The sequence below is a fragment of the Polypterus senegalus genome, chromosome 1 (assembly GCF_016835505.1).
Source record: "Polypterus senegalus isolate Bchr_013 chromosome 1, ASM1683550v1, whole genome shotgun sequence".
NCBI lineage: Eukaryota > Metazoa > Chordata > Cladistia > Polypteriformes > Polypteridae > Polypterus > Polypterus senegalus.
This window is the reverse complement of record NC_053154.1, coordinates 243918518-243941090: the sequence shown is the minus strand read 5'-3', so window position 1 is coordinate 243941090 and position 22573 is coordinate 243918518. Positions and strand designations below refer to the sequence as shown.

Here is a 22573-nt window from a genome sequence, read left to right as displayed (position 1 = left end):
TTAGTTTGGTGATGATCGGTGCCTGGTTTCCTCCAAACGTGATGCCTGGCATTCATACCAAATTTTGTTCCTCATGATCTGAGAGCCCTTCAGGTGCCTTTTGGCAAACTCCAGGTGGGTTGCCATGTGCCTTTTACTAAGGAGTGGCTTCCGTCTGGCCACTCTACCATACAGGCCTGATTGGTGGATTGCTGCAGAGATGTTTGTCCTTTCTGGAAGATTCTCCTCTCTCCACAGAGGACCTCTGGAGCTCTGACAGAGTGACCATCGGGTTCTTGGTCACCTCCCTAACTAAGGCCCTTCCCCCAACCCTGATCGCTCAGTTTAGATGGCCGGCCAGCTCTAGGAAGAGTCCTGGTGGTTTCGAACTTCTTCCACTTACAGATCATGGAGGCCACTGTGCTCACTGGGACCTTCAAAGCAGCAGAAATTTTTCTGGAACCTTCCCCAGATTTGTGCCTCGAGACAATCCTGTCTCGGAGGTCTACAGACAATTCCTTTGACTTCATGCTTGGTTTGTGCTCGGACATGAACTGTCAACTGTGGGACCTTATATAGACAGGTGAGTGCCTTTCCAAATCATGTCCAATCAACTGAATTTACCACAGGTGGACTCCAATTAAGCTGCAGAAACATCTCAAGGATGATCAGGGGAAACAGAATGCACCTGAGCTCAATTTTGAGCTTCATGGCAAAGGCTGTGAATACTTATTTACATGTGATTTCTCAGTTTTTTTATTTTTAATAAATTTGCAAAAACCTCAAGTAAACTTTTTTCACGTTGTCATTAAGGGGTGTTGTGTGTAGAATTCTGAGGAAAAAAATGAATTTAATCCATTTTGGAATAAGGCTGTAACATAACAAAATGTGGAAAAAGTGAATGTGAATACTTTCCGGATGCACATTAAGTATATACTGTAAGTACACCCTCACCCCCTACAATAGATTGATAAAGAAAGGTACTATATTACATATATTGAAAGGTGATATGTATATCCAGATATGTATATACAAATATGAGCACCTTTTCCCCACTGAGGCCATTCTATTACTGTTTCTCACTCACCTTACCATAAATACAACAAAAAAGGTCTCATTGTCCATTGTAAGCTTTTAGTTGTATGAACTACTGTATATTGGCTCTTAAAGCACATTTAAAACTTATTTTATGTGCATTACCATAATGCCAACAGAAACCTCAAATGCAATACCATATAACAAATATAATATTAAGTGGTCTTGATTTCTAATAATTTAAATAATAACATTAATACCTTCACACATTTATTGTTAAAACTCATACCATGTTTTGATCATTGTTACTGAAAAATAATATGTTTGTTTTATTTGGCAACTCTAAATTAGATCCATGTTAGTGCGACTGTGGTACACATTTAAAAATTAAACTCAACAGGTGAATAGAAGTAGTTAATCCAGGGCTGCTAATAGTGTATAATGGGGCTTGGCTCTGAAGGCTCTTTCTGCAGATGTTATTAAGAGACAATCCATTTTAGAAGCTGAAAGGTCATTAGTGTGAGCTAAGCAATTATTATTTTTATAAACAACATTAAAAATATATTTTTATTATTATTACAATTATTAAAATTCAATAAATGCTTATCTCACCTTTTAGATTCAAGTTGTTCTTTAAGCTTGCTGTACATTTCCAGAACTGAAATAAAAACAGTATTTTAATACTTATGTACAATTAATAAGTATCTTTTAAGATGCTTTAAGTATATTAAATTATATTAAATTAACTCTCATTTTCCACCACAGAATATTAAACTTATACCTTACAATACATTAAAAGTATCTTTTGCTACTCTCACTAGTGCAGGCACATGAAGTATATAGAATTATCTAGTTCAAATACAAATTACTAAACAAAGCTTTAGCAATTAAATGTAATAAAGATAACTAAACATGCAAATGTATCAAATAAAAAATAAGATACATTTCAGATATACTGTAAACATGCAACAAGTATCAGGTAGCAATCAAGCAATACATATAACTGAGCTATGGGACAGCCAGTAACATTGACTCCATAGTGCAAGCTGACTGAGAGTGCAGGCTCTTACATAATGCAGTCTTGCTCGCAGATCATTAAAATGATTGTATTGGAGTAAACAGTTTAACTGCTCACAAGTAAAAAAAACAACGAGAGTCAGCTGGTACAGCAGGTGCATTGCAATTTTAGAATGAAAACACACAACGTAAGAAGCATTATGAGGAATTAGTAAGTATAGTTTTACTGATGATCAGAACTGACATATAGTGGTTAGTTTGGGGCTAACTAGGACGTTCTGTGCTACTTGCAACAAATTTCAGATATCTTGGCGACCAATCATGAGGAAAGAGATGATACAATCAAACAGTCACAGCATGCTGCCAAACATTACAGCACAAACTTCTGTGTCCACCAAATGCTTTCTGATATTTGGCATGTCTACTTCTTTAACTACCACAAATGCCACAAAATGAAACACAGAGTTAGGCCATAACATTTTGCTAAAGATAAGGATTTCAGCATATAGTATGTAATACTTTAAGATAAGAAGAAATGAAAGTACAGTTATTAGGTCAACCAAACTCTAAACTTGCTTAACCCAAAGGAATGTTAACCATACTCAATCTCCCTCTTCCCAGCTTTAAGGATTACTTTCTCCAAGAATCCTCATAACTGGAACTTCCATTTCCAACCGGCCATATCCTAAATTAGCTTCTGTTATCATGACTTCTCCACTTTACTCAAAATATATAGATCAATCTAATTATTTATTATTGAAATAGTTACACAAGTTGATGCTTTTCTCCAAATGTTTTGGGAGGCATGATTGTGCAGTCGGTAGAGCTGCTAACTAACTGATCCAAAGATACGGGTTCATATTTTCTACCCACTTTCACTACGATGTACAGTTTTGTTAATTGATGATTCTAATTTGGCCCTGTGTGAGTGTGACTCTAAGTGGGTGCACAAGTGGGACCTCTGATGGACTGGTGCCCTGTCCTTTGCTTGTGTGTCAGCTGCTTCTTGGACAGCCTCTGGCTCCCCCATGACCCTGAGCTAAACTAAGGGAACTTGAGAATATTATATTTCCATATTGCAGAAGAATATCAGTATAAGAACTCTTTAGTTTGTCTTCAGTCAAGAGTGCTATGTAAGAATAAACCAAATTGAGCTAGATCATAGATGGTGTTTGTTTCCGCTTTAGTTGGGCCTGTAAGAGACTGAACAGTTACTATAAAAAGTATCTGAAAAATAAAGCCAGTTTGCTAGATTTTGCTGGTTCCTTCACACTTATTCCTGAATTTCACTTCTCATGTTTGTATAAATGTGATGGCCTCTTGACCAAAGCGATATAAACATGGACATAGCACAGTATGGTTTTATCACCTTTGAGGAGCACTAACTCTTTTAATTACAAAAATTATAACACTAAATTGAAGTATTCTAGATAAAGCTTTGTAAAGGCAAATTATAAGCCTTGCTTCTGTTTATTTAGATTCACAGCATCACATCATTTTGCTTTCAGGTCCTGATAAATCATTTTGACAGAAACATATATGTTACACATTTTTGTCAGTCCTTTCTCACCTGGTATGCACAACTGAAGCTTTTCGACCGTAGTAGCAATATTTCTTTGCTGAACTCTGCATCGAATCATTTCTTCTGTCTGGGCTGTCACCTTACATAACAAAGTCAACAAGAGTTAATCTAAAGTCTGAAAAACTAATCATTACATTGAATGTTCACTGTATTGTACATTTTTAATTTTCAGTGCTTCAAAAAGACATACTTCTTTCCCAGCATCCTGCAGTCTTCGATTGGTGTCAGTAACCTGGACCTAAAAAATAATATCACTTTTGTTAGAGAAATAAGCACATTATTCCCTGTTGTAACTGCTCACCCTTGTAATCAGATCATGCTTCATGAGGAGTTAAGAACAAAGAGATGCAAATTCAAATTAAATCTGCAGCGGGAACTTGAACTTTTGATCGCAGAGGGCTTTTATACACTTTAATCACTTATGACAGCTCTTTCTAACAGATTCTGTGACAAACTTCTCAATTTTACTTGGGATTTTTGAACTTTACTTGTTCATCTAGGTCTGTCAAACAATTCAAACCATTGACCCAATTGACCACTGGTCCTCCTTGATAACCTCAATGAGCTCTATATGCCACTCTTTGTCTGAAATAAAATGGCAATTAAATTTTCTGGTAATTAAACATTCATTTTTTGCTGAATACAAACACTGGGTGGTTGATTAACATCAAATGTGGAAATCTCCTCAAGCCTGCAGCATGTTAATACTGCAGGTGCGGGTCCAACTCGACCTCAGACTTTCCCACATATTAAGTAACTCATTAGGTCATCATAATAAGGAAGCACATTTCAGTTTATTAAAAATCTCATTAATTTTCAAACAAAGATGCTCAGTGACCTCATTGATGCTTTATTTGGTCCCTTGTTATCTGAATATCCTTTATATAATGCTAGTCTAATTACAACCCTGGGTGAACTACTCTTGTACCATTCAGTGCACATATTTTACTTTCAGAAGTGTAAAGAGAGCTAAAGAGAATTGGCCTATGGCTGAACTTTAAACTCATTGACAGTTCTTTAAAATGTTCAAAATGATTTGAAGAAAGACCTATTTTTTTCTTAGGGCTTATGTTCAATAACATCAAGGTCCTGTTTTTTTGCCAGTTTTCTAGGCATCTACATATGAATATATAAAATTAACCTATTAAGTACTTTAATCACCAAGGCAAACAAGTAGCTTAATTAGTTTTAAAATTACAGACCAATCTTTTTTTTTGCTGGAAAGAGCTGTGCATTGTAATTGTGAAAATCCTGAATTAAAAAAAAAAAGTTTTCTTAAGCTGTTGAAAATGGAAAAAAAATAAAAAGATGACTTCATTTAAGATGCTGGTCTTCAGAAGTTGTTTCAAAAGAGACTGTAGACCGCATGTGTACAAATGCATTTTACTTGCACCTTTTGTGTGCAACCCAGTCTCACCAATATAAATGCTAATACAGGGATCATGATGCTTTTAAACAGGGATCACACACAGATGAAGGCTAAATTGGACACTCACACAGTGGGGGGGAAGGGGGGAAGCAAAACCTTTATAACATGATACCACTTCCACTGAGACTACTCTTTACTTTGAGTATTAAGCAATGGGATTAGGAGGTAAGGCTGAAGAAAGACAAGGGCACAATGCAATCCCACCCCAGCACGAAAGGTATGCCTAACTCTAAAATCTTCAGATTTGTAATTCAGCAGGGAAACCCTAAAGGAAAAAAACTGCACTGACTTTAGCATTTTAGTACAAATCTGTTTTCTGTTCTAAACCCATTCAAATCATTGCTTTGAACAAAACGTTACAGCGTATTTTGCCAGCACCATCTATAGATACCCTGAAGTCTAGCTTATGTGTCAGAGTGATTTTATTGAGATTTATGTACTTTACTTGTCTTTCTACTGAATGACTGTATTTAAGAATGTATTTTTCCTGGTATGGGTTTTAATAAAAGAAGTACAACAAATAGTGTTACTAAATCCCTCAAACTTTTTATCTCATTTGGTATCTTCCCCACAACCGTTTTTCCTTTTTTAAAAATGGATAAGGTAAAAATATGTGGAAGCCATTATAATATAATATTAGCTCTACAACTATTACTAAATAGTCAAATAAGAAGACAATTTAGGAAAAAAAATACAGGTATGTTAACATTCATTATCTTTCCATAAATGTTGCTATCCATTCCCACGTATTTATTGGGTCTTCTGACTTTTGCTTTTGTCATCAAACTGATGAAATTCATTTAAATAATACATTTCTCTACAGACATGACTTATTTGACATGTATTCTGCATTATGATGGTCACAAGGTTTATAATAATCTTTCCAAACAACTAGAAACTCTTTGACAGAGTAGTAGTTAACTAAGCTTGTTTGAAGAAATGTTAAATATGGTAAGGTTTATTGCATGAATTTGACTTATTGTTTTTAAATCTTTACCATTAGTTTTTCTGCATCTGCTCTAACTTTTAAGAGTTCAGTAATGGCATCCACAAAGCCCTGATGATGAAAATTGCACATTTTTTCAATCTCCCGGTCATGGTTTCGGATACGAGCATCAAGTTTTTCCATAAATCGTTTATGAGCATTAGGCTGGTCATCATATACAGATCTGAAACAGACAAAAACAAAGAAAAAATGGTAAAATGTTAAAAGAAATATAATATCACTATGTGTTTTAAACGAAAACTCAAATAAGAATAAAGGATGCTAACGCTAAACAATATTTTGATCAAGTACAAATTTAAAATCAGTCTACCCAAATATTAAGAGTATGTATTTTACTAAATATTTTCTTTCAAAGTGTATTGTTTAAATTGTGCAATCCAATATAAGTAATATTTTTTTCTGTAATGTATACACATTTTATTAATTCTATCACTGATCCATGCATTTATCAAATCTTCACTACCACAAAGTGTTAACTCATTACAGCACAAATAATACAATATTACATTCAGGGTAACAAAGACTGCAACTGTTGATTCACATTCAGTGTTCCCTCTGAAAAATGAAAACAAACATATTTTGAAAGGTCAGGTCAGGCTTCATGGTTACACACCGATTACATCAAATTTTGCAATCTAGTAATTACTGATTTTCTTTGAGTTTGCAAGTTCTCTTCATGATCTCCACTCTTCCTCCCACATACCAAATGAAATGCATGTTAGGTTAATTTTCAATTCTAAATTTGACCTGTGCGGGTGCTGTGATGACCGTCACTGGCGCAATTACTGCCTTCAGGCTGATGCTGCCCAGATAAGACCAAACGGGTTTGAGAATGTTATGTATTTTAAAAAGATCACAGAAACATTTAAAGCTTAGAAAGGAATGATTATGAAACACTTCTAAATAAGCATTCTGGGTGCAGATTCCAGTTCTTTCTGAAGAAGATAGAGAAAACTAAATGTTGGGTATGTCATATCTGTAATTATTTTATGTTTACATTATCTTAGTAAAGATAACGTTCCAGTTTCTTCAGAATGTTGCATCTTGAACAATGAAGTATCCTGCAGCAACAACACCATTCTGCCATCTACAGGTCTTACATGGAAAGAGTTTACAACAGTTAAAATACTGCAAAAATGAATTACTTCTTGTTTAACAGTGGATTATTAACACATGAATTAAAGTTATTTACATTTTTTACCTGTAGCTACATCCTAAATTAACTCCATTGTTATCATACTAGCCCATACCTTCTGTTTAGACCAACCGTAAAGAAACAATAGCGATTTGCCTTAAAATGTTTTGGTGAAAAGCAAATTCTCTTAGAGGATCTGTTCAAAACTCTTTTAAAACCTGGCAGGATTTAATCAATAATACTTTAGAAAAAGCATTTGTATTGGGGAGAAAGACTCTGCTCCCTTTTGCTACTCTCAAAAGTTTTACTCTGGCTGTTGGCCTTTCTTTCTCTCTCATGAGTGAGGGTTGAATTGAATTTAGTTTTGTTAAGTTTGAATTGATTGTATGGAATGTTACATGCCATAAATAAATTCAATAAAAGTAAAAACAAAAAGGCAAACTGACATACGTACAAGCATTACCCAAAGCAACCGTATAATAAAAATCCATAAACAGAAACAGAGGCACTAAAATGGGACAGAGGTACAAATAAACAATCAACACAAACTCAATGACCTAAGAAAACAAATGATATAGCAGGACAAATAAAAAAAAGTCAAAACACCATTTGCTAATGTTTGCAGAGGCATAAGTTGACAAGGTTTATTATTATTGTGACCTCTGTATATCGTACAAGCAAGTTTACTTTTAACAATTCAGAAAGAGTAGCCAATGTTTTTACTGTTGACTGCTGAGTTTACATTATGGCATAATTGTACCCATGTAAAGAAAAAGCTTTTATTGGAGCTTAGATATCATCCAGGTGCTTCCTGCAAATGAGAGATGAGAATTTGTGTTCTTTGTGGTTAGCAGTGGTTTCCAATAAAAGGATTCACTCATTGGTCAACAGTCCTGTCTTCATTGAAAATGTGACTCCCATAAGGTTTTAGCTGAATGTTTAGGATGTGCACTCAGTATTCTGGAAGTACTATTTAATGATATTTTAGCAAAAATGCATGTTTGAGTATAAATATAGATAACTTGTATGTGGATTATGCTATGAGTGATGTGAGATTCTTTTATTTCTTTTTTCCATTTTTCACATAATATGTTGTGCAGCATTGGTCACTATTGCATTATGTCATAATTCTTTTCTCTCCATTCTGCTATAAAACATGCAAATAATATATTTTGTCAGCCACCTCTACAAAGTACACAGGGGTAATTAACATATAGAAAAAAATTGGTTTTGGGTGAATTCATGTAATAAGGTTGATTTAAGTTTGGGCATTATTTTTTACACAGTGCAAATTGGTGGATAACTTTGTTAATTAGGTCAAATAAAAACATGCTACTTGTTCTCTTATGTGTCCTTTATGTAATACCAGATTTTAGTTAAAGACACAAAAATATTCTGTGTAAATGAAACTGCAATAATAGAGGAAATCAGGAAAATACTGTTTCACAACCTGTTATGAATGGAGATAACAACGATTACATGGATGCCAGAGTGAGAGGAAGAACAGTGCTGAGTTAAGTAAGTGTGTCGAGGAGAAACAAGTGGACATGTGGAGAAGAAGGCAGAGGACGACTGAGTGGCTGACTGAAGTGGTGCACCAAGATGAAGGTGGAGGGGATGAGACAAAGAGGCCAAACCGAATATGATTGGAGATGGCATCAAATGATTTGAAAAGAACGGGTTCTACCCTAAAGGATGCCCAGGATGGTGGAGAGTGGAGGAAAAAAATATCAGGGGCAACTAGCTAACCTGGGTAAACCCAGAAAATAGCCATTTGAATGGTGGTGATAATGATGAAGATATATTGTAATGGATGACACAGACAGAATGGCACTCTGGCTGGAATGGTTGCTGATTCATTTCCCAGCCTGGGTGCCATAATAATGGAAGGATAGAGGGAGACTGCCTCCCAGGGCCATGTGTTCTCCCAGCATGCTGGGTGGCAACAACCCTCTGGTATGGTACTCGTCTGGACACCTGCACAGATGCATGGGAATAGTAGGTCTAGTGGGCTGCTCTGTAGGGGTCCATGGGTGCTGCTTATGGGTGCTTTTGGGGGTAGGCCTGCCTGTCAGAAGGAAATTCTTTATACATACACATACACATGCAAGAAGCTATCAAAAATTTTTGTGCCTAAACCTGGATTTGGTATTCTACAGTGCAAACTTTGTAGGGAACCTAAGATTAGGTCCTGTGTGCTAAAAGTTATCCAGTCAGCATGCTGTTTAAAAGATACATAAAGTCACACAAGTGAGTCCCATAAAATTTATAAAATTTAAAAATACTTACATTACAATTCTTATATCAACACAACATTTAAAAAACAGAAGGCATACATAAAAAACAGCATCAGAAACAAAAGCATAAAAATGTTTTCTTTTAACTATTATTTATTGAAAGAGGAATGTTGATTCTTTTGCAAAGGAATTTACAATTATACAGTTGTGTTCTTTAGCATTAAAAATAAGTGTTTGGAGGCTTTTTGGAATATAATAAAAAGGTATTCAGTTTTGAAAAACTGTGACTTAGTCTAATAAAACAAACAGAAGATTTTGGGTCTAACATAAAGGAATGTTTTTTTCATTGCACTGAGGTATAAAGAAGAACACATCACAATCAATCAATCAATCAATCAATCAACATTTATTTATATAGCACATATTCATACAAAAAAATGTAGCTCAAAGTGCTTTACAAAATGAATAGAAAAATAGAAGACACAAAAAATAGACATAAGTCAACATTTATTAACATAGAATAAGTAAGGTCCGATGGCCAGGGTGGACAGAAAAAACAAAAAAAAAACCCCAAATGGTGGAGAAAAAAATAAATTAAAAAAAAAAAAATAAAAAAAATAACAATGAAGGCAATGAGTCATCAACTCAGGAATTAATGGCATGTCTACAAAAACGGGGGATCTTTTCGATTTTTTCTTAAAACACTTAATAATAACCTATAAAGAAAAATGTAAATGTTTGTCTCTTTGTCCATTTGCCTAACTTGCGTATGCAGGCAACATTGAGTTCAAGATAGAAACAAACTATAGATGAGACAACAGTCCTTTAAAAGGCCCTCTCAGGCTCACACCAACACTCTCCAATACCAGGCCAATTCACAATCAGCAATTAAAAGGAGACATTTGGTATTCTGAAGTTAAGGTTATTTGTTTAAAATTTGGGGAATGCTGTTATTTACAGACACTTGGCTCTGTTAAGTGCAGCTATACTTAGTAATTTTTTAAATCATTCCCTGAGTAGCTTACAATTGTCAACTATTGGTGAAGTAGTCCAAAAATGACCAAATATGTATAGTATGTTTTGAAGAGGAGGCTATATCTGCATTACCTCTTACGACTTCAATAAAACAAGCCAATAAACTACATGTTTTCATAAAAAGTATACAGTATTTCATTTTTGTAAAACTCTGCCATAGTCCAAGTATCCCTATTACATCTTGTCTTGTATGACTCCATCATTTCTTCGATGACTCATGGCGTGCTTACTAATCCCTATGTTGTGAAAATCTGCATTGACAAACTTTCTTTGAGTAGAGACTGTTGTGCTTTTGCTATATTTTTTATCAGGAGTTTGTTTTTAATCTTCTAAACATTCATTTAAATTATAACTTCCTATCTATTATAATGCATCTCACAGCAAAAGCGACATCTGTAAAATGTTAAGTCTTGTTGCATAGGCTTACCTCAGTCAGAACACACAGATGTGGAAGAACTGCAACAGACTGAGGAGAAGGTGGCAGAAAAGGAAAAACGGACAAAGGAATTTTTACAGCATGTATATTCTTTGTACTTTCATTAGATTGGCAACTGGTAGCATTCGTGTGCTATAATTCTGGTATACTTGCAGTATTTGCTAAAACTCTGCAGATACAGTATCTCACAAAAGTGAGTACACCGCTCACATTTTTGTAAATATTTTATTATATCTTTTCATGGGACAACACTGAAGATATGACACCTTGATACAGTGTAAAGTAGTCCGTGTACAGCTTGTATAACAGTGTAAATGTGCTGTTCCCTCAAAATAACTCAACACACAGCCATTAATGTCTAAACCGCTGGCAACAAAAATGAGTATACCCTTAAGTGAAAAATGTCCAAATTGTGCCTAATTAGCCATTTTCCCTCCCCGGTGTCATGTGACTCGTTAGTGTTACAAGGTCTCAGGTGTGAATGGGGAGCAGGTCTATTAAATTTGGTGTTATCGCTCTCACACTCTCTCATATTGGTCACTGGAAGTTCAACATGGCACCTCATGGCAAAGAACTCTCTTGAGGATCTGAAAAAAAGAATTGTTGCTCTACATAAAGATAGCCGAGGCTATAAGAAGACTGCCAACACCCTGAAACTGAGCTGCAGCACGGTGGACAAGACCAGACAGAAGTTAACAGGACAGGTTACACTCAGAACAGGCCACGCCATGGTTGACCATAAAAGTTGAGTGCACATGCTCAGCGTCATATCCAGAGGTTGTCTTTTGAAAATAAATGTATGAGTGCTGCCAGCATTGCTGCAGAGGTTGAAGGGGTGGGGGGTCAGCCTGTCAGTGCTCAGACCATAAGCCACACACTGCATCAAATTGGTCTGCATGGCTGTCGTCCCAGAAGGAGCATCTTCTAAAGATGACGCACAAGAAAGCCTGCAGACAGTTTGCTGAAGACAAGCAGACTAAGGACATGGATTACTGGAACCATGTCCTGTGGCCTGATGAGACCAAGATAAACTTATTTGGTTCAGATGGTGTGAAGCATGTGTGGTGGCAACTAGGTGAGGAGTACAAAGACAAGTGTGTCATGCCTACAGTCAAGCATGGTGGTGGGAGTGTCATGGTTTGGGGCTGCATGAGTGCTGCTAGCATTGGGGAGCTACAGTTTATTGGAGAAACAATGAATGCCAACATGTACTGTGACATACTGAAGCAGAGCATGATTCTCTTCCTTCAGAAACTGGGCCGCAGGGCAGTATTCCAACATGATAATGACCCCAAACACACCTCCAAGACAACCATTGCCTTGCTAAAGAAACTGAGGGTAAAGGTGCTGGACTGGCCAATCATGTCTACAGTCCTAAACCCTATTGAGCATCTGTGGGGCCTCCTCAAACAGAAGGTGGAGGAGCGCAAGGTCTTTAACATCCACCAGTTCTGTGATGTCATCATGGAGGTGTGGAAGAGGATTCCAGTGGCAACCTGTGAAGCTCTAGTGAACTCCATACCCAAGACAGTTAAGGCAGTGCTGGAAAATAATGGTGTCCACACAAAATATTGACACTTTGGGGACAATTTGGTCATTTTTTCACTTAGGGGTGTACTCACTTTTGTTGCCAGCGGTTTAGACATTAATGGCTATGTGTTGAGTTATTCTGAGGGGACAGCAAATTTACACTGTTATACAAGCTGCACTCGGACTACTTTACATTGTATCAAAGTGTCATATCTTCAGTGTTGTCCCATTAAAAGATATAATAATATATTTACAAAATGTGAGGGGTGTACTTACTTTTGTGAGATACTGTACACACTTTATATCTTGATTGTTTGTAAATTCCAACCATGGGATGTGAGTATTCAGCCCTGATGTGCTCCTCAAAACAATGTGACTTCAATGAAAACAATGGAAAATAAAACAAGCATTCTTCTAACAGAAAAGACAGTCTAGAAAATCTTTAATAAATTCTGTATTTACAACTTTAGTTTTTTAATCACCATAAAAAATATCCATCCATCCATCCTCTTCCGCTTATCCAGGGTTGGGTCGCGGGGGCAGCAGCTTAAGCAGAGAGGCCCAGACTTCCCTCTCCCCGGCCACTTTTTCCAGCTCTTCCAGAAGAATCCCAAGGCGTTCCCAGGCCAGCCAGGAGACACAGTCCCTCCAGCGTGTCCTGGGTCTTCCTCAGGACCTCCTCCCGGTTGGACGTGCCCGGAACACCTCACCAGGGAGGCGTCCAGGAGGCATCCTGATCAGATGCCCGAGCCACCTCATCTGACTCCTCTCGATGCGGAGGAGCAGCGGCTCTACTCTGAGCCCCTCCCGGATGACTGAGCTTCTCACCCTATCTTTAAGGGAAAGCCCAGACACCCTGCGGAGGAAACTCATTTCAGCCGCTTGTATTCGCGATCTCGTTCTTTCGGTCACTACCCATAGCTCATGACCATAGGTGAGGGTAGGAGCGTAGATCGACTGGTAAACTGAGAGCTTTGCCTTACGGCTCAGCTCTTTTTTCACCACGACAGACCGATGCAGAGCCCGCATCACTGTGGATGCCGCACCGATCCGCCTATCAATCTCAAGGTCCATTCTTCCATCACTCGTGAACAAGACCCCGAGATACTTGAACTCCTCCACTTGGGGCAGGATCTCTCCCCCAACCCTGAGAGGGCACTCCACCCTTTTCCGGCTGAGGACCATGGTCTCGGATTTGGAGGTGCTGATTCTCATCCCAGCCGCTTCACACTCAGCTGCGAACCGATCCAGAGAGCTGAAGATCACGGCCTGATGAAGCAAACAGGACATCATCATCTGCAAAAAGCAGTGACCCAATCCTGAGTCCACCAAACTGGACTCCTTCAACACCCTGGCTGCATCTAAAAATTCTGTCCATAAAAGTTATGAACAGAATCGGTGACAAAGGGCAGCCCTGGCGGAGTCCAACTCTCACTGGAAACGGGCTCGACTTACTGCGGCAATGCGACCAGGCTCTGACAACGGTTGTACAGGGACTGAACAGCTCTTATCAGGGGGTCCGGTACCCCATACTCCCGGAGCACCCCCACAGGATTCCCCGAGGGACACGGTCGACGCCTTTTCCAAGTCCACAAAACACATGTAGACTGGTTGGGCAAACTCCCATGCACCCTCAGGATCTGCTAAGGGTGTAGAGCTGGTCCACTGTTCCGCAACCAGGACGAAAACCACACTGTTCCTCCTGAATCCGAGGTTCGACTATCCGATGGACCCTTCTCTCCAGAACCCCCGAATAGACTTTTCCAGGGAGGCTGAGGAGTGTGATCCCTCTGTAGTTGGAACACACCCTCCGGTCCCCCTTTTTAAAGAGGGGACCACCACCCCGGTCTGCCAATCCAGAGGCACTGTCCCTGATGTCCATGCGATGTTGCAGAGACGTGTCAACCAAGACAGTCCTACAACATCCAGAGCCTTAAGGAACTCCGGGTGTATCTCATCCACCCCTGGGGCCCTGCCACCAAAAAGTTTTTTGACCACCTTGGTGACTTCAGTCCCAGAGATAGGAGAGCCCACCTCAGGGTCCCCAGGTTCTGCTTCCTCATTGGAAGGCATGTTAGTGGGATTGAGGAGGTCTTCAAAGTACTCCTCCCACCGACCCACAACGTCGCGAGTCGAGGTCAGCAGCGCACCATCCCCAGAATATACGGTGTTGACACTGCATTTCTTCCCCCTCCTGAGACGCCGGACGGTGGACCAGAATCTCCTCGAAGCCGTCCGAAAGTCATTCTCCATGGTCTCTCTAAACTCCTCCCATGCCCGAGTTTTTGCCTCAGCAACCACTGAAGCCGCATTCCGCTTAGCCTGCTGGTACCTATCAGCTGCCTCCAGAGACCCACAGGACAAAAAGGTCCTATAGGACTCCTTCTTCAGCTTGTTGGCATCCTCACCGCCGGTGTCTGATCCTCGGCTACAGAAACTGGCTCTTGGGACGTAGAATGTCACCTCTCTGAAGGGGAAGGAGCCTAAGCTAGTGCGCGAGGTCGAGAGGTTCCGGCTAGATATAGTCAGACTCACCTTGACGCACAACTTGGACTCTGGAACCAATCTCCTTGAGGGGGGCTGGACTCTCTACCAGTCTGGAGTTGCCCCCGGTGAGAGGCGCCGAGCAGGTGTGGGCATACTTATTGCCCCCCGACTTGGAGCCTGTGCATTGGGGTTTACCACGGTGCACGAGAGGGTGGCCTCCCTCCGCCTTCGGGTGGGGGGAAGGGTCCTGACTGTTGTTTGTGCGTATGCGCCAAACAGCAGTTTGGAGTATCCACCCTTTTTGGAGTCTCTGGAGGGGATGCTGGGGACTCCCTCATTCTGCTGGGAGACTTCAATGCTCACGTGGGCAATGACAGTGAGACCTGGAAGGTGGTGATTGGGAGGAATGGCCCCCCCGATGTGAACCCGAGCGGTGTTTTGTTATTGGACTTCTGGGCTCGTCACGGATTGTCCATAACGAACACCATGTTCAAGCATAAGGGTGTTCATATGTGCACTTGGCACCAGGACACCCTAGGCCTCAGTTTAATGATCGACTTTGTGGTCGTGTCATCGGACTTGCGGCCACATGTCTTGGACACTCGGTTGAAGAGAGATGCGGAGCTGTCAAATGATAACCACCTTGTGGTGAGTTGGCTTCGATGGTGGAGGAAGATGCCGGTCAGGCCTTCTAGGCCCAAACGTGTTGTGAGGGTCTGCTGGGAATGGCTGGCAGAGTCTCCTGTCAGATGGAGCTTCAACTCCCATCTTCGGCAGAACGCAGAACTTCGACCACGTCCCGAGGGAGGTGGGGGACATTGAGTCCAAATGGGCCATGTTCCGTGCCTCTGTTGTTGAGGCGGCTGACCGAAACTGTGGCTGTAAGGTGGTCGGTGCCTGTCGTGGCGGCATAAAAAATATATGTAGAAGAAATGCTTTGTTAAGCTTGGGCCACCGCCAATTTCAAGTGATAATACTCAGCATGACTGCTTATGTTTCATATTTAGACCACTGTCTGCAATTGTAAAAGGCTAAAACTGACAAATACAGCTTCACTTAAGAAAACAATTGTCTGGGGGAAAACAACAGCAAGCCACATGAACATAACCTAAACAAGGGAAATTCTGAAGTTACTTTTTAATGTACTGCAACTTACACATCTCCTTAGATTTGGGAGAAAACCAAATTACCTTTATAATCAAGTTCAAGTTCAAAGTTTATTGTCAGGTACACAGTACCACAACATGTTTTCCTGTACAATGAAATTCTTTCTATGCTGTCCACACCAAATGACAAAACCAATGTATAAAGATAAACATAAATAATAAGTAGCAGATAGATAATAATAAAGTATAAAAACAGAATAGAAAGTATAAAGTGTAATTGTGCAGGTAGGTGTGTGATGGACAAGTCAAATACAGTTGTGTGAGGTAAATAGAATGAGGTGAACCATGGTTGTAAACTCCAGTCAGTTATTTAGGAGTCTAATGGCCCTGGGAAAAAAAAGAGTTCTTTAGCCTGGAAGTCCTGCATTTCATACTTCTGTACCTCCTGCATGAGGGTAGAAGTGTGAACAGTTCGTATTGGGGGTGGGTGGGGTCCCTGAGAATCGAGGCAGTTCTCCTGCGGAATTTGTAGTTGTAGATGCTCTGCAGAGAGGGCAGTGAGGTCCTGGTGATCTTCTCAGCAGTCTTTACCACTCTCTGCAGGCGTTTGCGGTCCATAGCAGTAGTGTTGCCGTACCACACGGTGATGCAGCTGGTCAAGATGCTCTCAACAATGCAACTGTAAAAGTTGCCGAGGATCTTAGTCGACAAACCAAACTTCCTCAGCCTCCTCAGAAAGTACAGCCGCTGTTGAGCCCTCTTGACCAGCTGTGTGGTGTTAAGACTCCAAGTGAGGTCCTCACTGATGTAGACGCCCACCCTCTCCACTTCAAGCCCTCGGATGAACAATGGCCAGTGAGGTCTCCACTCCTTCCTCACGTCCACTATCATCTCCTACGTCTTGTCTGTGTCAAGGGTGAAGTTGTTCTCCTCACACCATGACGCCAGACTGTTCACCTCCCTCCAGTAGGATGCGTCATCCCTGCGGTGTCATCTGCAAACTTTAGGATGATGTTATCTTTGTGGGGGGCGACACAGTCGTGGGTGAACAGGGTGTAGAGGATGGGGCTGAGGACGCATCCCTGTGGGGTGCCTGTGTTTGTGATAATGGTGGCTGAAATCCTATTACCAATCCTGACAGACTGGGGCCTGCCAGTCAGAAAGTCTATAATACCTGTATATCCATTGGTGCAAGAAGAATGTGCAGACTGCACATAACTGGAACAAAGCTTTTTGGGCTGTGCAGACATCTAGCCATGTTAATATTTATATGACCGGATTGGTAATTGTGTAACGTAATTTTAAAATGTTAGAAATTAATTTCACAATTAAAAAAAGAAATGCTTCTGTTGTTGACCTTGCATAATAATGTTTTACTGATAACACCAAAAAGATGGATATTTTTTATAAAATAAAACTAACAAAAATGAAAGACCTTTCAATTGTCTCAACAAAATTTAAATTAATTACATCAGAAATACATACTACTTCAGCCTGGTTCTCTTAGATGTAAAAGAAATTGGAGAAATATACTCATAAATATTTAATCATTTGTATTATGAATTTTACTGATGAAAATACAACACTAATGACTAGCTCAAAATAAAGTAGCAATTCTGTTAGTGTAGAGGTGGTTTACAAAAGCACATTTGTAACAAAAAAAAATCACCTCATTCAGTTTTCAACACATTCTGTGAAATTTATTTCTAAAATGCAAAATGAAGTGTACATGGCATACTGTATAATTTTATGTTTAATTCCAATCCACAAGCAGTTTAATATTCAGAACCTGAATATTTTACTAAATTAATGTTTTGTAACTGAACTATGTGTCATTCTGACAGGAAAGCTGAATATTATGAAAGATCTGATTCTAGCACTATTTCCTTCAGACTTTAAACACTGCATGCCATGTTCAGTAAACACAGTCACAAAGCTATTTTACCAATAGTGTCTTTGGCAGTCAAAAAGAATACAAAAGGAAACCTTGTATCCAGAAAACATTAATAGGCATTTCATTCTGTTTTAATACCATAAGACCTTAATGATGAGCGTAATGGCTGCTTTACTAGCTGACCAGCTATTATTAGCAAAACCTTACATTGCCACCTTGTGGTCATAATGTGATGCTACACCACACTATGAAATGTAGCTCAGTTAACGTAAGTGGCACATTGTACAGACCACATTACATTGACACTGATGTTTCAAGAAACGTTAATATATTAATAAGGACAATCAAATCTAAGTTAAATCTTTTATACAATGAAAATAAAACAAATATACTGTAGCATTCGTTTGAACATTTTCATTATCTAATGTTCCACAGTTAGAAAAGGGGAAAAATGTCAGGAATGATCTGGAAAAAATACAGAGACTACACACTGTATATAATATGCTGTTGTAGCAAATAAATTGGGAAAAAATACAAATGTATACATTGGTGGCATGGTAATGAAGTGGTTAAAATTGCTGTTTCACAGATTCAGTGTCCTGGCTTTAAGTACCATGCTGGACATTGCCCGTGTGGAGTTTGCAGGTTCTCCTTGTGTCTGCATGGCTTTTCCTTCAAGTATTCTGAAATATTTCCCACATCCTTTAAACCTATAGGTTTGATCATTTATAATTCCAAAACAGCCCCAGCAGTGAGCGAGGGAGTGTGTCTCTGCCCAGTGCTGGACTGGCATCCTATCAATTGCTATCTTGTACTCAATGCTGCCAGGATAGGTTCTGGCATCCATTGATTATAAACTGATTTAGGTTGGTTTGAGAATGATGGTATAATGAAATTTATACATGGTAATGAGAGCTACTGCTGGTGCAATCTAATGTGTCTATAATGAACAGAAACATAAAAAAGCTGGAACATGTCTGGCATTCTCAAACATTTAAGAAGGTGCAAAACAGTTTACAATATACAGTGGCTATATGGAGCTTTCTTCATTTTGAAGGCAGTTACTCCACATTCGCAAAGTGACTTTTTATTGTACTCTAAATCATGCTAATCTTTCCTCTGCCATCTATATTTGGAGCTGTGATTACCATTATTCCCCAACTTGTACCTGACAAGCCTGTGATCACTGAACCTTACACAATAATACTTTCAATAAAGAAAACACAAACACAGAGGGTGTACTCCATCAAGAAGATGTGTGAACATATCAAAACTGTACTTTCGTATTAGTGCCTGCTTGATGCATCCAAATGTTGATTTGACTCTTTCTGCATTTATATTGTGGTTCTTGAATTTGGATAGTCTGGCCACTTTCAATAACTGAAGACTTCTAATAAAAGACCAAATTCACCTTATAAGTTGGACACAATACATACATATATATATATATATATATATATATATATATATATATATATATATATATATACCTGAACTTTCATGTCTAAAATCAATTTAGAATTTAAGGCCATATTCTTGCATAATGTCTATATATAAAATGCTAAGCGTTGTGTCTGTTTGACACATGATTACTCACAAACTACTGGGGCTAGAACCTTGCTGTTGGTCTTAATTTGATAGCTTATAATGTAATATGAAATATGTGACTAGCTGGGATCACCACAAAGTTGTCTGGGTTTGCATCCTTCCCATGTCAAATTGCATAGGGGAACTGATTGAGAAGGTGACATGGCAGAAAGCAGAAAGAAAAAGAAGAGCAGCGACACCTGCAGAGCAAGAAGCAGATTGCAAAAGCTGATTATGTGATAGGAAGAAGTATGACGACTCCAGCACACACTAAACGCTAGGCACTGGTTCTCGTGAACTGCTGAGGTTGGAACCTTGATCCTGGGAGGACCAGAGGTCCGTGCGTTTCTAATATATAATAATTTTGCAAAATGTTCTACCTTATTGTTCTTATAAATATCTCAAATCAGCCATGGCAACAGCTGTTTCATTCTTATTCTCAACTTAGCTTATGTTGCAGTATAAAATGCAATGTATAGTCATGTACCTACAAATTTTAAATACAGCAATCAGCCACCACACAAAATAGGAAACATGCACATTAGCAATTTATTTATCCCCTCAAGCTAATGTGTTTCAGGAGCATGAAATGAACATGTAGTCCAGAAGAAAAGTAGACACGCAAAAATATCTACTTAAATTACTGAGGAAAAGTGATTTTGACCTATATGAAATTGACTGGCCACACAAAACACACCCCTGTCAAAGCCAATCTGACTGGAGACTAAAACCACACATCGTCATTAACGGTGAAATGTTACAAGCAGGTGCTTCCCTCTCCCCACAGACCCCCACTCATTAAAGTGAATCAATGGGGACACACATACTTGACATCTTGAGAAGCAGGGCTATAACACCCGCCAACTGCTTTCATTACAAATGACTGGATCACTGAGCATTCCCTGCACTGCTCGGAATAAGAACCTCCTTCCCATGTCATTGGTATAAACTTTTCACTAATATTAAATTAGGGCGCTGTACGCTTTTTCTACCCTTTTTTCTTCTGCTACCTGTATTTTGAGTAAATACATCCTAGTATTTTCACCTTGTCAAGTATGTTATGTCATATCAATTCCATAAATATTCTTGTAAAAAATGCACTCTATGAAATGCTACAGTCCTCTGAACATCTAATATCTAAAATCAGCCTACTGTCATTCTCAAACAATGCTGTTTCCTGTTTTCTATATTGCAGTACAAAACCTTGCAAATCACTAAATCTTGCATTGCTTCCAGAGAAAATATTTTCTAGTTATGTCATTGAAACATGCCATTTTAATAATAGATAAATAATACTGCTGTCAAATATTAGCAATCTATTTAAGTAAGATGGTGCTGTTCACTTTATTTCATTCACTTCATAGCTCAAGCTTTCATATGTACTTCCATCATATGTTGTAAATAATAATTCCAGTTCAAGTTTATTGTCACAAGTTCACAGTTAAATGAAATTCTTAACCGTATGTCTGCAAGAAACAAGGGATAGTTGTATACAAACAAGACAATGACTACTACTCCACCACATGTTAAACAACATCAACACATTAATGCAACATCAGATGATATATACAAGAAAAGAACAGCAGGCACACACATGCAAGTTGGCAGTTCAAAGTGGCTACTGAGCAGCTTTATGACCCAAGGGCACAAAACTCTCCCTGAACCTTGTTGGGTGAGTACTAATAGTCCTGTACTACTTGCCAGAATGGAGAAAGAAGAAGTAGGTCAGCAAGCAATTCAGGCAAGGGTCAGTTATGACACTGATTATTTCATCTGAGGACAGACAACTGAAGTCATGCTTGCCACGGGCCATGCAGTATGCATGGTTTAAGTCACAACTCTGGCTGCAGCACTTTGAACCTCAACTGAAAAACCAAAGGAAGCAAAAATCAAACATGCCATGACATTTAATTTACTTCAGATTTCTTTGGCACATTCTCTGCAGATTATACTTTGGCAGTTGAATTTAGCTATGGGTTATACACATCCAAGTGGAATTGCAGGGTGGAAAAGGATTATAAAAATCTTTTGTATTCTTTATTTTATAATTTTGTGAAGCACATTACAGCATTAGATTACTCTGACTTTCTCAAGCCACATGGGCCTCATTTTTGTCACACACTTACACACTGGCAAATCTGTACACATTTAACATGGTAGCTACGGTGTATTATACGGACACTTTATTGTAAAAGGATTTACAAAAAGGAAAATAAAGGATTTTTAAAACTATAGAGAGCCTCGAAGTTCAGTTTGGATAATAGTAGCACATTTCAAATTGAGTAAATGATCAAAAGCAACAGAAAATAAGGCCTGATGACAAGAAAATGTATAGGAATACAAGCACCGCTTAACACGGAGGAGCATCTTTCACAATGGTGTACTACTGTGATGGAGTCATAAGCAACAGCGCACTTCAAACTCCAGAGGGCAGCACTATGTCATGTTTGGTTCCATATTGTATATTAATGAATGACAAAATTGACTCATCTTGCCCATCCCACAATGATCTTTAATGTACCAATATTCCTTTAAAATCATGCACCGTGTGAAGCTTTACATTTGAGAAATAACATCTGATTGTCAAGCTGAGGAGTTAATTCTCAAAACAGAGGCAACTTTGTTAGTTTTACGATGGCTTGTTTACAAAACATCCTTCAATAAATCAAAATACTCCTATATCTTGGGACTGAGGGATTTGTACAATCTGTGGAATGAAGAACACTTTAAGTTTTGTTAGGTCAGTTAGTAATTATGTTGAAGACCAAAAGTGGCAGACATTTTAACTAAACAATATTGTCATACATTAACGCTTCAGTACATAGTAATCCTTTGAGAGCATTTAATGTCACAGGAGTTAGTGGGCTTTCTGGCTGATTTCCAGTCATTTGCAGGATATATTTTTCAAGCTGAAATGTCTATCAAAAAAGTGCCACGACTACATTGCACAAAGTGACATGGGGCATGAAGCCATAGGTAAAAAAAATAGCACCTTATTCATTGTTATGTGCAATTTCAATATAAAATTGTCACTAACTAGGAAATCTCAAGGGCATTGCAATTCAAGACTCTTCTCTG

At 38.8% G+C, this 22573-nt stretch overlaps 1 protein-coding gene across 3 annotated transcripts in view; it reads right to left on the bottom strand.

Annotated features, from left to right (window-relative positions):
* exoc6 (exocyst complex component 6) overlaps positions 1 to 22573 on the bottom strand; it is a 200750-nt gene that overhangs the window by 126492 nt on the left and 51685 nt on the right. For all 3 annotated transcript variants that reach the window (XM_039771011.1, XM_039770996.1, XM_039771004.1), the window contains exons 2-5: positions 6040 to 6211; positions 3804 to 3851; positions 3602 to 3692; positions 1627 to 1672 (exon numbers count right to left, since the gene is read on the bottom strand). In XM_039771011.1, coding sequence (XP_039626945.1) covers positions 1627 to 1672; positions 3602 to 3692; positions 3804 to 3851; positions 6040 to 6211 — 357 coding nt within the window. The remainder of the gene's footprint in view (positions 1 to 1626; positions 1673 to 3601; positions 3693 to 3803; positions 3852 to 6039; positions 6212 to 22573) is intronic.